This window comes from Anoplopoma fimbria, chromosome 1 (assembly GCF_027596085.1).
Source record: "Anoplopoma fimbria isolate UVic2021 breed Golden Eagle Sablefish chromosome 1, Afim_UVic_2022, whole genome shotgun sequence".
NCBI classification, from domain to species: Eukaryota; Metazoa; Chordata; class Actinopteri; order Perciformes; family Anoplopomatidae; genus Anoplopoma; species Anoplopoma fimbria.
Genome location: NC_072449.1, coordinates 28,251,589 through 28,268,487, shown reverse-complemented (window position 1 = coordinate 28,268,487; position 16,899 = coordinate 28,251,589). Strand labels below are relative to the sequence as shown.

The 16,899-nt window shown below is 39.1% G+C and overlaps 1 protein-coding gene and 1 pseudogene across 1 annotated transcript; one reads left to right on the top strand and one right to left on the bottom strand.

Moving 5' to 3' along the window:
* The first annotated feature begins 297 nt into the window (after nt 1–297).
* On the top strand, nt 298–4,904 carry LOC129093816 (membrane protein FAM174B-like). Its single transcript, XM_054601942.1, has 3 exons — nt 298–867; nt 1,864–1,995; nt 2,740–4,904. Exons 1-3 carry the CDS (start codon nt 590–592, stop codon nt 2,741–2,743), a joined length of 414 nt encoding a protein of 137 aa, XP_054457917.1. The 5' UTR covers nt 298–589; the 3' UTR covers nt 2,744–4,904.
* A 2,265-nt stretch (nt 4,905–7,169) lies between these two features.
* Nucleotides 7,170–16,112, bottom strand: LOC129095278 (alpha-2,8-sialyltransferase 8B-like; annotated as a pseudogene).
* Nucleotides 16,113–16,899: the final 787 nt, after the last annotated feature.

The following is a 16,899-nucleotide window of genomic DNA, read 5'->3' as shown; positions in this document are numbered from 1 at the left end:
TTTATTTTATTTTATTTTATTTTTATTTTTTACTTTATTTTAGTGCTTTTATTTTATTTTATTTTATTTTATTTTACTTTACTTTATTTTACTTTATTTTATTTTATTTTATTTTACTTTACTTTTATTTTAAAAAAAGTACTCAATCATAAGCCACTAAATCAAGCTGCCAACATATTGGTCTTGCTGACAGCAGGTCTGTAGGTTTTAGGATGTACGAGGTTGCCTGAAGGCATCACCAGCGCACATAACGCTCCTCCTCAGCACCGAGCACAGCCGGCCAGCCTTCACAGCTCTTCCGGAGGCGGATAATCCCCATCTCTACCCTCCACACGGCCCTAATGCAACCAGGAAGGATTGCTACAGCTCACCTCAAGGGAAACACGTTTTGGAAGCAAATGCAAAATACGAACTAGAAGAACACCTTTAGGAGAAGAGGAGAAGAGAGATGGATGTTTGCGTTTCCCATTATAGTGCGTCCAGCCGAGTCCCTATAATATGACAGCTGCTGTCGCATTTCATCTATTTCGGAGAAGCTACTGAAACATCATCCTGCTCGTTTTTTTTTTTATATTATTATTTCAGCATCATGGTGACATACAATCTGGTATTTACTTTCATTGTTGCGGCTCTCTGGCTGGTCGGTGGAGAACCACAAACTCCTTCTTCACCTGCGACGCAGTTGAATTCAACATCTTCATCCATCATCAGCCAAAATGAAGATCTGACACATAATGTCACAGATGCCGCCCTGGGATCCCGGATTTCTTCTCTAATGACTCATCTTCCAACTCTGAAAAACATTGTTATTTTCATCTTCGTGTTAACAGCTGCTCTCATCACATGCCTGGTCATCAAAGTGGTCAGGTAGGCAGGTTGATCTCTATGGAGGCCTTTACAATGTTGATCAGTAGGATGACCATTGTATAAATGTCGCACTTTGTTGTGTTCCTGGTAAATCCATCGATTAAGAGCATGTGGTTATGTTAGGTCTGGGCCTATTGATAATGCTCCTTAATGCTCCTCCCATATGGTGCTTCATGAGGGTTATTTTGTCTCCTGATGTGTCTGTGATCTATGTGAAGTTTATATTTCACAGTTCTTTAATCATATTTCTTATCGGGGCTGCAAATAATAATGACAATTCTGATTACATGATGATTGATGGTTAATTAGTAGATCTTTTATCTCATAAAATATCAGAAAATAATGTAAAATGGCCACCACAAGTTCCCAGAGTTACATTACATTACATTACATTACAGTCATGTAGCAGACGCTTTTATCCAAAGCGACTTACAGGAAGTGTATTCAACATAGGTATTCAAGAGAACTACTAGTCACCAGAAGTCATAAGTGCATCTCCTTTCTTAAACAAGCATCTAAGAGCATAAACCAGAGCAAAAGTACAGTGCAGAGGCAAATTACTACGAAAACAATAATTGCAACAGACTAATCCGAATATAGTAAGTGCTACAAACTACTACGAATAGGATAAGTTCAATGTGATGTCTTCAAATTGCTTTACAAAGAAATATAACAGGGGAAAAAAGTATATTCAATCTTCATTTGAAAAAGTGTAACTAGAGAATGTGTAGCATTTTGGTTGATCAATCACAATTTCCACACAAATGGTGCCAATCAATTTTACATTAATCTCAATTTAGTAATCCTTCCAGCACTAATTCATCTGAGGAAAGCATTAGTTCGAGGTTGTAAGATGTCACCACTTTAATCCTCAACATATGGAAAAATAAAAACCCAAACTAAATAGGTTTACAACGGACGTAGTCAGTCAGACTAAATGGTGCGATTTTATTTATTGTGCTTGTCTCATGTTTGGCAACGTTTTCTTCCAAACAGATCTGGGAGACGAATCAGAAAAACAAGGAAATATGACATTATAACGACACCTGCTGAGCGTGTGGAGATGGCCCCTCTTAATGAGGAGAACGACGATGAGGATGACTCGACCCTCTTTGACGTCAAATACAGGTTTGTTCTTTTTCAATTGAAAAAGCGTTATATTATTTTCAGATCCGAAAACACGTTTTTCCTGTTACTACAAATAAGAACGATTACAGGCCTAATCCCATTAAGAGTGATGTACACACATTAGAGGGAATCTATGATTAAAGACTAAAGATTAGTGTATATTTTCAAAAACCTAAACCCTTTATAGTGTTTTTGTGCTTTTAAATTGCCTGGTTTTACCTGTCTTACTTTTACTCAATGCCTCTCGCTTGTAACCATTGTACTCTCAACATATTTTAACCTCGATTTCCGTAATGTAACGCACCTTGGGACTCTGTTTTGACTATCAAATGGTGCAGGGTGGCACCATAGTTTCTCACTTCCTTCAGTGGACTTCTATTGCTCTTAATATTAAGCCCACATAAATTAGAAGTAATGCGATGCAGTATAAAACCACAGCTTCAGAATAGGAATATCAAAGTATAAATATTTGTACTTTATCTTCTTTAAGAAACGCGCTATTTTAAAGAAACATTGTAGTAGTTCATCTGATGTTGATATACGGTTTCACCCTTCCGTCCTCTCCATTGTTCTTTAACTCACAACCACTTCCTCAAAGGAAGATATGACCTCCTGTTTACCTGACATTCTTGGCATCCAAGTCAGACCGGACTCTGCAGGGGAATGTTTCCTCCTAACCATAGGGGCAGTAGCATCAGATATAGTTCTGTCTAGTAACTCTGAGTTTTCATGTTTTTGTTCTAGGTGAATCCCTGCATGGACGTCAATACTTTATAACTCCTGTTTTGCACGGGACAACTCAAGTGATTTCCTGTTTTTTTTTTGTGTAGTTCAAGTCTTATCAGATCAGAAACTTTATTTGCTGCTTGTGCATGGCTTTAATCTGTGATAAAAGGACTGGAGCCACATGGATATCATTTGTTTCACTGCTTTGCTGCTGCTTCTATCATGTGACACAACTTACCTGCACAATTCTTTCTGATTTTAGTAAGATCAGAATGACATTTTTTGTTGCATTTGCTGACAGTTGTTGTCATTTAATTTTCTACACTTGAACTACAGATGGTTGGGCTGAGGAGTTTATAGTAGAAAGGAACCAGCGCCTGCTTTCAAACTATGATATGCCCATATTAAATCAGTTGTTGGATCAACTGTTAACATCTAAAAAATATTACGCGGAGAATACTTTATTCAAATGTAAAAAAGTGCACACTTTGAAAATTCTATTGATATACAGCAATTGATATTTTTAACAAAAATTTCATACCAAATATATTTCTATCTACTAACCACTTTGTTGTGCGTATATATATACTGTTGAAGGCAGTCTGTCCTTATGTATGAAGTAAGCGTATATTTTTTTAATGTATGTTGTTGACATTCCTGTTTTGCTGCTATCTCAGCTGAATTACGTTTTTTGAGGTTCAAAATTGATTAAAAGCTCAAATAATAGAGTCAGGGTATATTTGTGAGGTGTTTATGAAACATGACATTTTGTTATGAATGTGAAAGCTGTAATATGTTGTGATCAAGTGTGTTCAATCATGTGACAATCTTGTTTAATCAAGTAACTACTGAAAGATATCAACAACAGTATTTAACATGCTCGACACGCACCCAGTATCTTATTTTCTAAATCGAAAACAATGTTACGTCACCATATCATTTCTAGTTACTCGATTAAAAACGATCCAAAAATGAGGTATCTCTTGTTTGAGATATAGGTGAACAGTTAGTAAAGTATTAGTGGAAAGTTTCCCACAATAATACCTGTTAATGGATCACTGACTTGTGTAATGTCTAACTAGAAATGGCTTGTTTTCCCCCCTGAAGAGATGCTTCTCCGTGCCATACAGTTTCGGGTAAAAAGAGAAAATAAAAATAAAAAAGCGTTCCTGTCGTTTAAAGTGGCAACACTGGCTTTGAATGTTGTTGGAAATGTTTTGACATGTGGGTTTAAAATGGAAGTTTTGATCGTAAAAAAGTAATTTGGCCCATGATATAAGTATTAAATTACTTTAAAAAAAATCAAAAGCATCACTGGTTTGTTAAATTAGTTGTATCTTTATTTCAAAAACACAATATATAATCAACCAAACGTCTGACATAAAGTGCACAGAAGAAATAGCAGAAGAGGTCACAAACCCTTCCTCGTCTCTGTCTGCACCCTAAATTGAATTACAGTGAACTAACAATGTTGCAGAATACCTAAATTAGGGTTCTGCAGCAAATGGAAGTGAGGGTGTTGTAGGCGACATTCTGTTTTTATCCAAACTGTTATTTGATTGAGAGCACCGTGTCCTACAGCTGTTTCTGAATGACTACCATCCCTAGTTAACAGAAAAGGTTGTAAAGCCCAAATTGTACAACATTTTCTTCCAGGAGAAGGAACAGTGTGCTATAAACAAAGTTATTGACATTCACAGAAGATTGGATACATTTGTTATCACTGTTAGACATACAAGCGACATGATGATGATGAAGATAATTTAATGAAACTGTCAAACACATATTTTTGATATAATGATCTTAAGCTGACTGCTGGCTATTTTCTGTGTTATCCTTCAGACTAAATGACCACTGTTCGTTTCCGTATTGTGTCATGTTTCATTTTAGTTTTACACTGTATGTGCAGAAAAGTGCAGATCCACTTTTGTGCCTTTGCTAAATTTGTCTCAGAGGAGTGTTTTTCCCATGTGCACTTATCCTCTTCCACCATTGAGATGTCTTTTATTTTATCTTTAGTTGTGTGTGATAATGTGGAAAAACCCTGCTCATCTACAGAGGCTGGTTCTGGACTTTTATTAGAACTGAATCATCTGCTACAGACAGTTCCTGTTGTAAAATGAATTAAAGTCATTGTGGTAGCTATTAGAAGACTGTAGCTAATTCTGCTAATCCCACATCTAAACCCCAAAAAGGTTTTGGATGTTTTATTGAAAAAAACAAAGCCTGTTTGTTTGTTTTGACACAGAGATGTTATTTGTACCAACAGCTGTTTCCTTGGTTTCCATTTCTTTTAAACACTACTGAAATAAAACTGCTCGTTTTGAGAGCCTTGAAGCGTTACTTTTTTCCATTTTGGTCTTTTGTGTGTTCTAACCCAGATAAGTACATTCACTTTGTCATAACTGCACAATTGGAGAGTCCTTGAGTCATCCTGAATATTTTCAGAACTAAAAAAATGAAATATACTCATGTTCTATGTATCAAGACAAGACCAAGCATGCAAAAGCTGACAATTGTTTGCGAGAATTTGGACATCAATCAGATGTTAACATATAGTATACATGACAAAAAGGTAAGATAAAACTATACAGTTTCTCCCCTCAGTTTTACATCAGAAACTACGTCAGTAGAAAGTAAATTTCAGATAATGGGTTTATTAAATGTGTTCTGTAATGTTTCTATTTTTGTCGAGCTTTCACAAATAAACCTTTCATTGCCCCAGACTGCTCACATCAATTACAACTTTGGTGTCTATTCTTTACTTTACTCGCGACGTTGGCCAACATACAAGTCAACTAGCACATCTCGTCAAAACAACATGGACAAATCACATGGCTGGAAGCGCATGAGAGGCTGCTTGTTTAGCTGCAGAGCCCTGAGAATAATTCAAATTCTTCTGCTAATAGTTATTGAAAGAGGCATTTTGTTGCAGAGAAATACCCAAAGCGTTTGGCAAAGAGCAAACATCAAGATAATTCCTAAAAACCCTCAAACTCAACTGAACTTTGAGACTTCAAAGTGGTTTACTAGCTTTAAACTGATGTATTGGTTTGACAAATCAGTCTGGTATGGCCTTAAAATAAACATAATTTTTGTTGTGTTTATTCATATCTATGTTTCAGCTGACAGTAACACTATTAACTCTGTTTTTCAATTTTTCCATCTTTCCCATCCTGTTAAGAATAACTTGGATAAACACAGTTTTATTTTTTAGCTTGAGAATGGTCCAATGTTCTAATTTATTGATTATTATCGTCATTATTATTACAGGCACAAAATACTGGCAATTTCCATCAAAATCCACAAATATCTGTATGAACCTATATTGGTTGAAATACTAACCTTAACACACTATACAAGCATAATTCAAACATCGTTTTAAATTAATGAAGGCATACACGTTATCATCTCGTACTCCTCTCAGTGTTATTGCACTGAAACTGCTGCTAACTTTAACTATGAATTTATCTAAAGCACATTATGAGGTTCATTTCTTACAGCATTTGTAAGAATATCACCATTACATTCATTTAAAAAAGCTAAGCTCTTCTTACTACCAACACAGCTACAGCCTGAACTCACTACATATGTTTGCGCTTGCAGAAACAGGGCTGGTGTTCTTTGAGAAAAGTTTACATAGTGAGTTTACCGCCGGCTGAGTTTGTGCAAACATTCTTATGTGAACAGCTGGTACACTCCCTCTCTCTGCTCGAAGAAGCTCATTACAATTCAACGTGTCTCCATTCCTTCATTCGGTTCTCAAGGTAACCTAACCTTAACACTCGGCAGCTCTGGTTCACTTGACTTTGGAATTTTTTGCTTATGAATAACCTGTTTTACACCTGTGACTTTATAAGAAGCTACAAAAGCATACAATGTTCTCTAGCAGAGGAAAATTTGCTATCACAAGATGAACATCATATTAAAAAAACAGTTGACCTACATTTTTTACTTTCATCATTGTTCTCCTGATTATTAAGTGCTTCCCCATCTTGTGGCTCAAAAAGTGTCTTGCAGGAGCCAATAATTCAACAGCTCCTCATGATGTTAACATGCTTGGTGAATAAAAACACACCTGTATTGGAGCCCTATTAATCATTCATTAATGGCATCTAAAAATATGTTCTGAATCCTTAATTTATAAGTTATAACCAGTACTGGAAACATGGAGGACTTTTAAAATGGTCTGTTTAAGAAAAGGGGCTAACAGATGACAGGATCTCCATGAACGTCAGCAGAAAAAGATCACGTTTTTTAAAGGCTGCCATAGAAATCTCATTAACAGTAAAACACACCAGTGAAATAAGTCACTAAAAGAGCTTTAAATAGAAAAAGTTCATTCCAATTACTGAAAATAAGTTAATTCAAGTTTCATAAAAGTATGGTTACAAGAAAACTGTTTGTCCGGAGTTCACTCAAAGTGGTTTCCATGGAGATCCTTCCAGCTATTTGCTCTGCAGCTCCTTCTGTGGGCTCTCTCTGCGTCACAGGTCCCAGTGTGGAGCCGGAGCGCCCCTGTCTGTGCAACGCGCTCAGGGTCCTGAACTCCAGTGGCATGGTGTGAGGACTGGAGCTGGACGTGTACTCGTACTTTAAAGCGTCGTAGTAGTGGTATTTGACTGGTTTGCCCTGTGGGTCGAGTGGGAAGGGCCAGAAGCCGTAAAGATGATCTCTCACAGAAGCGAGTGGCCATCGTGTACATGAGGAGCCCAGTGGTCGGACGCTTGATGTGGACATTGTTGGTTAGCCAATACCTGTTGACAGAGACATATAGTGTGTGATTGGCTGCATCCAATAACTCGAGAGCTCTTTTCTAAGTAGCACACTTAAGTCAGTATTCATTAGGAGGCAACACTTATCTCCTTCAGTAAAGCCTTCCTCCTCTGAGTTTTGATATAAATCCAGATATACAGTATGCCGGAGCACACAGGGTGCAGCTGAATCCTAAGAAGTCACTCAAGTATAAATTTAGAGCCTACCGGATATGTTTCTACGCTGGGGACCACCAAGCTGCCCCTTCAAGGACTGACTGCTCACAGATAATCAATAAGTGAGCTTTTCACCTCTTCTTCTATTTGTGTGGGTGCACTGCAAAAATATCCTCTTAACAAGTCATTTTGAAAAATCTTCTGATAATCTTGATTAGTGATAAAAAACGAGTTTTCTAATTAATAAATATTATCTGGTTCCAGATTCTGGAATTTGTGGATTTTTGTTACTTTTATCTCTTTACATCATTGTTAAATGAATGTCATTGGGCTCTGTACTGTTCATTGACAAAAAAAAGCTATCTGAAGATGCCATTTTAGGCTCTAAGAAGTGTGCGGATATCTTTTCTCTCAGTACAGATTGACAATAAAAAAAGCTGCCTCTTTGCAGCCCCATTCGCATCAAAGTAAAAGAGATTATTCTCACATTTCCTGGCTCAAAATCTTGAATCTAGTGCAGCCATCTGCTTAGGAAACGAATAAATATCTATTTTTCTTGGATCTGTCAAAGACATGCATAATGGAGGAGGAAAAAAATTGAACTCTCTCACCACATTGGCAGAGCTTTTACTATATGTTTCTTTGGAAAAAAGATACATGTATACTGAATGTTAATACTTGTTCAGAGGATATATTTTTGCAGCATGTTAATTAAAAACTGCACACGCTGGCACTGCTCTGCACAATTGCATTCTTCTGCTTCAGGTGACCCAGGAGCTGCCATGACAGTGAGATGCCAGGTGCTGCCCTCAGGAGCAGCTTCAGGGACAGGCGGTGAGACTTTCATTTGCCCCAACTTCATTTTACTTTCCAGTCACGTCCCATTTCTCCAGCCTCGAGGCTACTGCTGCCTCCTGTGGCTGTGTGCTCTGTGGTTAGTGTGGAAGGTCACGCTGAGATGCAGAGGTTGTACTATTTAAAGCAGTCAGTTTGCCATGAAGGGCAAAAACTCTGCAGGTCAGGTTTACAGTCTAACCAAACACTACAGCAGGTGATCAGCATTTTAACAAGCAGAGGAGATGGCCTAATTATCAGTGAAATGGTCTGATGTGGCATTTGGCTGGAGGAATATGAGTAGATCCTCCTCTCTAGGGCACATGACGGGGAGTGAAAGTTCAGTCTTACTGAGAAAATGACAAGGTCAGGGGAGCATTTATCAGACACAACTTTAAAAAAAGACAAAGGCGTTGGATTCATCACCGCAAAGATTTCAGGTGAATTATTTTCTCTTGTAAAACACTGTTTAAACAGACTGTTAACTACCAAAATAATGGCCCAGTTCTCCCTTTGCAATTAGAGTGTTCTTTCAGGCGTACAAAATGGCATGATTTGGTCACTGACCAGCGGTTGTTAGGTTTTTAACAAAGCAGGAAAGATCCTGAGCAGAGTCTGGTTGTGATGAGAGTGAAACAAGGACATGACAAAAATTGCACAGAGGGGTTTGATAACAGCCTGAAGGCAATGTAGGCTGTATTTGACAGATCTGCAAAAAAATCCTCAAAAAAGATCCAGTTCTAAAATAAATAAATAATAAAGATTATCAAAATATAAATGTCCTATTATACCACAGTTTACCAGCATATCTTATTTGTATATCTATCTAAATATCTAAAAAACACATTTTGCAGCAAACAGGTAAGTGATATTTTGCACATAGCTTTTGGGAAAAAAACATTATTTGCTTTCTTGCAGAGGGTTTAATGAGAGGATCAATACCATGATCAATCCATTCAGCACTTGTTGTGGAGTTTCTGCTGGTTGCCTGGTAACCTCAATGTGATGACAAGACTATGTGAAGTCACTGCACCCGGCTTTTGATCACCAAGAAATAGCAAAAGCATGTAACTCACAGTCCCCACAGGATGAACCCCCTCACTTTCTACTCCCCGCCTTTTCCTCAAGCCCGACCATGAGGTTGACAATTGTGGTTTGGAGTGAAATGTCATGGATTGTCATTTGGTTCAGATATTCATGTCCTTCTCAGAATGAATTCAGGCCTAAATTTGGTTTATGTCATGAGCAACACGGCAAAACTAATGACGTTCCCAAAAGCCTCACGTCTTATTTTCAGTGTTTGGTGCTTACAAGCAAATGTTAGACTGTTAACACACCAAACTGAAACGGTAAATATGTATTATACTTACTAAATATCAGGATGTAAGCAAAGTTATTGTTAGCATGCCGATGTTAGCATTTAGTTCAGCCTCAAAAAAATGGTAGTGTGGTTGTAGACTCTTGGTCTTGTCACATTTCTGTGTGTGTGTGAACATTAAACAAAGAAACAATGTGATAATGAGAGGTGTTGCTAGACATATTTTGGAACTTTGAACTGAACCAGGCCAGTTTTTTCACTAATAATCACCTCCTGATTCCTACTTACTTAACACATAGATGAGTAGTATTATTGACCTTCTCATCTAACTCTGCAAGATAGAAAATAAGTGCATTTCCCAAAAAGTTGACTAGTCATTCATTTCACAATGAAACGAACAAAGACATTTCACATTTGACTCCAGTTGCACACTGAGTGAAGAGAGGCCCAGTAGTGATATCACACCAACTGCCCCTGGATATCAGCTTTAATGCTCTGTTTAAAAATAGCCACTGGGGATGCAGATTAGAGCTGCCAACCTCCTTCATTATTCGGCTCACAGGTGTACTTAACCGGGACCAGCGGCTGCCAGCCTGAGCTGCATCTTACCTCTGACGGCGTGGAGGAGGCGCAGCGAGGGGAAGGCGGTGCGTACGTCCACAGTGTGGGACAGGATGAGGCGAAGGGCCCACTCCACCCGCTCCTTCTCCCCCCCTTGGCCATGAAGGCCGGTATCCACAGCACGCTGCCGCTGAGGCTTTGAAGCCGCTGCAGGAAGCGATCCCTCCACTCTTCGCTGACCAGGTCCTGGAAGGCCCGCTGCACCACCGATGGGTTCATGGTCACCAAGTTGGTCCGCCAGCCCACGTCCTGAGAGTAATCCTCCACTGGCGCCAGGTTACACCTTAGAACAAGCAAAGCACACGTCACTCAATTTCACTGTCAGCAAATGAGAGATTATTTCCTTTATTATCTGTTTTCTCTGTTCTTTAATCTGATTGTTTCTACCACAGGCATCTGCAAACATGAAGCAAAGTTTCTAAATAAAGTGTAAAACCATACTGAGCAACCAACTCAGCTTCAAACTAGCTCAGTAAAAGAATAACAAAGCTCCTTGGAAGTGATAAATCTATCATATATTAGCAAACACTTCTGATTCTAAAAGTTTCAGTTCAGATTCAGTGACTGATAAAGCTTTTACACCCTACATAGAGCGAGTGCATTTTCTTCTTACATTTGTCTTTGTGTTAACACACACTTGTGAGACAGATCCTAAATGTGTCTGTGTGTAGTGGACTGTTGTTATTCATTTAGTAACAAATCATGTGTACATGAAACACAGAAGGATAAAACTAATTCAACAGACTTTGCACCTTGCTTGTAGCACTCTAACGAATTTCACAAAATTAAATATAAATATATAAAACAGCTTGTTAAACTCTGACATGTGCAGAAGGCTGACAAATTAAAGCAAAACCCTGCATGAATGAGTGTAAAAAACATTTAACTATTGCAGGAGGGCTTTGATAAAATTATTCCATTTGATAAAAATGATTCATATCCTATGATCTTCAGTCACCACACTCACAAGTGAGCTTAAATGAAAGCCAAAAATCCATGCTTCAATCATACAGGTCCTAAAGTGAGCCTGAATGATTTAATGTATCAGTTTTATAGGTCTTTAATTCCATGAGCAGATTACAGTGACTGCTGTTTTTTTCTTGTTGTTTTGTTTATTACTGTTATATTGTCATAATAAAATGTATTTTTAATATTATTATTGTTATTACTCTGCAATGGTTAATTAACTTCAGACATGTACCTTTCAAAAATTGTAATCTTCCGGCAGCTCACACATTTATTTTGTTTTTCCTTAAATCTACCATCCATCTGTTTATATCCTCAAGCTAGTCAGACCATTTGCCAGGAAGAAATCTCTACCACGAGGGAAACAGAGCAGAAATTCAAATGAAATTCAGCAGATAAGCAGCATGGCATATTGTTTTTATTGCTATTAACCACGGCCTCCAAGTAAATACCAGAAAATTATATGTATGTGTCTCCAAAACATCAAACACACAATGAATTTAATTTAGTCAGTTTCATCGGAAAATTCAGAATCATTATGAACAGATGCATGATTTTCACTGGAAAGTAACTTACCACTACAGCTTAATGGTTGCCGTCAACATACTCTGACAGCTGATTTAGGAATCAGTTCAAAGATTACATCCAAAAGGAAAACATGAAAAATATGCACCATAAATTGACTCTCTGTGAAAGGTCCAACATTTTGCCCACGTACGCCAAATTATTCCATTAAATCATCACAACAGTCAGCTGAAATGATCTCTAACCCAAAATACTGTCAACCTACTTTGTTGAAACCCAGCGTAGGGCAGATAATTATATTTAGCTGAGACATTATCCCCGTATCTGAGACGTGAATGCCAGAGCAAATTCCTCAGCTTCTCAAAATGCCACATTTTCTGTCGTCTGCCTTCAGCCAACCATTACCGCCGTGCCCCGGCGTTATTATCATGCTGCTGTGGTCTAGAAATCATGACCTCTCCTCGTCGGCATAACATCGCAGCACTTAGAAAAGACAAGATTTGCTGACAACAGAATCAATTTCAGAATAAAAAGTGACACAAAAGGATTTTGGGGCTTATTCAGCTAGCGATCAATCAGCACAATGAGGTGCTACCACAGACAGCTACTTCCTCCTCCATTGATACAGCAACATTAAGGTCATTGATTTATGAGTTTCTCACAGTAGTTACATCCGCAGTTTTGTTAGATTGTTCTGCTGAAAACAAAATTCCAGCAAGAATGGTTGTTTTTTAGCATCTTCCATTATAATATAACCCTAGACAGATTTGTTTTCCTCCAATGACAAGTGAATGGTGATAAATAACCACTCAGCGACTCCTTAAACACAAGACACAGCCGACTGACGCCTTCACAAACACCATTCTCCGGTAAATGAGTGCAGGACCCATAAGAGCGCTGTTGTTTCTCTAAAAAGCACAATGTGTGTTCTGCTGGATGCAAAAAGGCCTTTCAAAATGTCTAATGTATAATCATGCATTTAATTGCTCTCAGTCCGGCATCTCATTTCCAACTTTAAATCATTAAAAAGCTTTTTAAAAAGTGCAATTATAATATTTCCAGCTGTGTGAGCACAAATTCTAAACCTGAATTGCACAGAGAAACTCCAGTGTGAATTATACTCTCAGAAAAGTGAGATAAACCTGAAACTAATGTGCTAATCCATTTCAATTACGGTGCACTTTGACTTGCACATGTTGTGATTTTATTCAAGTGGAAGCCCTCCAACCTGGTAATCACTTATAACATTTCTGAGAAAAAATAAATACCTGATAACAAAGTCGTGAGAGTCGATTTCGGGTCCACAGCTGCTGTTTAGCAGAATCCCAGAGTTCCCCACAATAGCGCAGCGCCTGTGGTGTTGGTTCTTCATGGGGGATATAGTTGGCAAAGACGGTAGAGATTTTCTGAGATGTTTGTTGTGCTGTGGCGATCAAACACATAGTGGATGATATCTCCTGGTTTCAGTGTGCCCTTAAGAATAGAGATGTCCCTCTCTGGATCGAGAAACCTCAGAATATTTTTTCTGTGAAAAGAGAAAAAAACACACTGGTTATAAAAGACTCTGCTTAGTGGAGTGTGAAACGATGTTGAGGTAATTGTGGAGAGTGGTGAGTCTGCCTGATGAGGTTGGAGAGGGTCCTGTTGAAGGTCCAGTTGTTTGACGAGAGCTTGACAGTGTTATTGTAGCTCGGACTGAGATGATTCACATCTTTGCTCAATCTTGTTAAGGCAGTCGGATCCACGTGTGCTGCAGCCTTTCTAAAAGGGAATGGAAAGTCGTGTTATTGACGCACTATTGTTGATCTTTAAACTTCTGATCAATAAGAAACAAAAGTCGTATTATTTGATCCCTGTATTGTGTGAATTCTTCCCTCTTTTTTCAATTGAAGGGTTATTTGTATGTATTTGTATGTTTTATTGCCCTACACATATACTGTTTGTACATACAAAGATCATAAAAAGGATACTGCATTATGAGTGCGTTCGGTGCTTTAATTACATTTTAGTGACAACACTAACATACCTTATTCTGCAGGACTTGTATTTCTACATAGAGGTATGCCTACTTTTACTTAATTAAATCTGAATAATTCCTCCACCGCTGTATATAAATAAATTGACTTGGCTTCGATGAGGCTTAGATTAATTTAAATGCAATTAATATGATGTTATAAAGCCGTTATTCTTATGGCAGATGTTTTTGTTATCACGTGGATACCACCGCATCGATGGGTATTTATAGCAGCTGCCTTCTCGCTGTAAAAAGTAATGAGACGCTCACTGTGAATGAGTCACTGTCAAGGCTGCAAAGGAATCAGATGCCCAATGCCAACTATAAAAATGATATGTGAAGACCAGTAAGCTCCCCTTTGGTTGTCTACAGCTATAGGCATATATACATGTATAAATTCACATTAAGATGTGTGTGTGTGTGTGTGTGTGTGTGTGTGTGTGTGTGTGTGTGTGTGTGTGTGTGTGTGTGTGTGTGTGTGTGTGTGTGTGTGTGTGGAGATAATTGGATTTCAGACCTGTGCGGTTGAGGGGTGAGCCGATGTAAGATCATCTTCTTTGAATGTCCAGTATTTCTACATGGGAAGAAAAATATGATTTAGATTGAGTTATGAATCACCTACTGCAGCACGAAGGCTTGGATGATAATGGACTGATGTTTCAAGTCCTTCCTGTAATCATATCCTGTAACAATAATGCACCCTCTGTATTCAATCCCAGGCGTCCTGTGCTTCCGTTTTTCGAGACAGAATAAAGGTGGAAAGCATGCATCAAGGTATTTTTAAAGCAATCCACTGTGGGCCCATTTGCTGATGTAATGAGGAGAAATGGGGCCTTAATGGAGCCCCATTATTGTGAAAGGAGGTTTTCTTTCCTTAAGGAAGGGTGCAATCTTTACAAGGGGTTGTTAATACACCATGCAACCAATATGCATTTACAGAAAACACACTGTATGTGCATTCAAATCTGTCTATTTTTCAATCATGACCTTGTTCACGTGTGATAAAATAAAGACAAGCTGCCAGCTTGTCTTGAAGGGTGAGAAACTGAAACAGAAAAGTGCTTCTCTGACAGACTGTGCTTCTCCGACAGACTTTTTACAAACCTGGTGGCTTTAAATATATTGTTACAATTGTGTTAAGCTACATTTATGCAGAAGTGGAATCGGTCCTGGTCCTTCTCCCACTGTGAATCACAAACTAATACGACCTCATTACAACGTGAGGCACAGCCGGGGTAATTGCATTCAAAGCAAAATGTTCTTGCTGAAAGGCAGATGTGAGAATCCAAGAGCTTCACAGATAAATAAAAAAAATCAATTCAGGTAGCACAGAGAGAGAAAAAAAGTGGGATGTTGCACTATCGAGGTCTGGTTGGTTTCACATTTATTTTTTAAATGTATTATTTAAAAATATATTTTTTTTTTTGCAGGTCAAATGTAAGAGGGGCATGGACGTGAATTGGAAGATTCAGCACTGCTGCACTGCTCAACATTTCAAGGACTGAAAATGAAAAAGAAAAAAGAGGAAAGCCTCGTTTGTTTCCCACCACCACCACCACCACCACCACCACCACCTCCCCTCTTCTGCCTGTCTTTCTCTCCCTCAAACACACACACACACACACACACACACACACACACACACACACACACACACACACACACACACACACACACACACACTACTCTTATAGTGTAAATGTATCCCATCCCGCATGCAGGCTGCTGCAAGACAAACAGCCTGATCCCTGGAGACCCTGGCAGGCTGCTGTCTGAACAGCTGCTCCTGCTGGACACAAGTGTCACTAATAGAAACAAAACACACATTGTCCAAAAACCCAACTCTAAACTTCAATTCAATAAAAATAAATATATATATTTTTACTAATGTATTGTTTTTTTTTAGTTTTTTTTCCTCCTCCACCACTTCAGATTCAATCCTGTGTGGAAATAACCTGCTGGACAAGAAAACAATGGACGCACACACACACACACACACACACACACACACACACACACACACACACACACACACACACACACACACACACAATGCATGGGTAAATAACAGGGGTGCTACTTACGCAGTTTCTTTCTCCACTTCTGCAATATCATCAATTATCAAAACCACAACCAGCAGCGTTACAAAGCCGAACAACAGCGTGCGGAACACAAGCGGCATGTTGAGGGGGTCTGGGGGGGAGGAGGATGGAGGAGGTGGAGGAGGGAGTCCCTTCCTTTCTGGAAAAACCACACTGTGTTACATTAACCTTCTTGTGTTTCCCCATTTATAAATGCAAAATCCGCTCAGCCATCTCTCCCATTGTCGGACACTCCCAGGCGATCTGCGGTCCTTCTCTCTCCTCCTCCTCCTCCTCCTCCTCCTCCTCCTCGGAGGATGATGGTTTCCTTGAGGTGATGCTGCTGTCGTCTCCAGTGTTACCCTCTTTATTCCCCAGTCAAACTTTGAAAGCGTGCACCTACAGAGCCTGCCATGGGAGCAGAGAGATGTGGACCACATGCAGCCTTAAAGGCGCAGCAGACCTAACAACTCCATCCCACCTCCAGGTGTTGTGTTCCTCACTGAGAGGAGGTGAACAGACCGCAGTACCGAGAGAGTCAGACAGGTGTGCCAGGCAGAGGGTTTTTGCATGCAAGTAGTAGAATTCAATTCAGTTTATTTTGTAGAGCCCAGAATCACAAATCACAAATTAGCCTCAGAGGGACACGAGACATCCTCTGTCCTTAGACCCTCACATCCTCTGTCCTTACACCCTCACATCCTCTGTCCTTACACCCTCACATCCTCTGTCCTTACACCCTCACCTCCTCTGTCCTTAGACCCTCACATCCTCTGTCCTTAGACCCTCACCTCCTCTGTCCTTACACCCTCACCTCCTCTGTCCTTACACCCTCACCTCCTCTGTCCTTACACCTCACATCCTCTGTCCTTACACCCTCACCTCCTC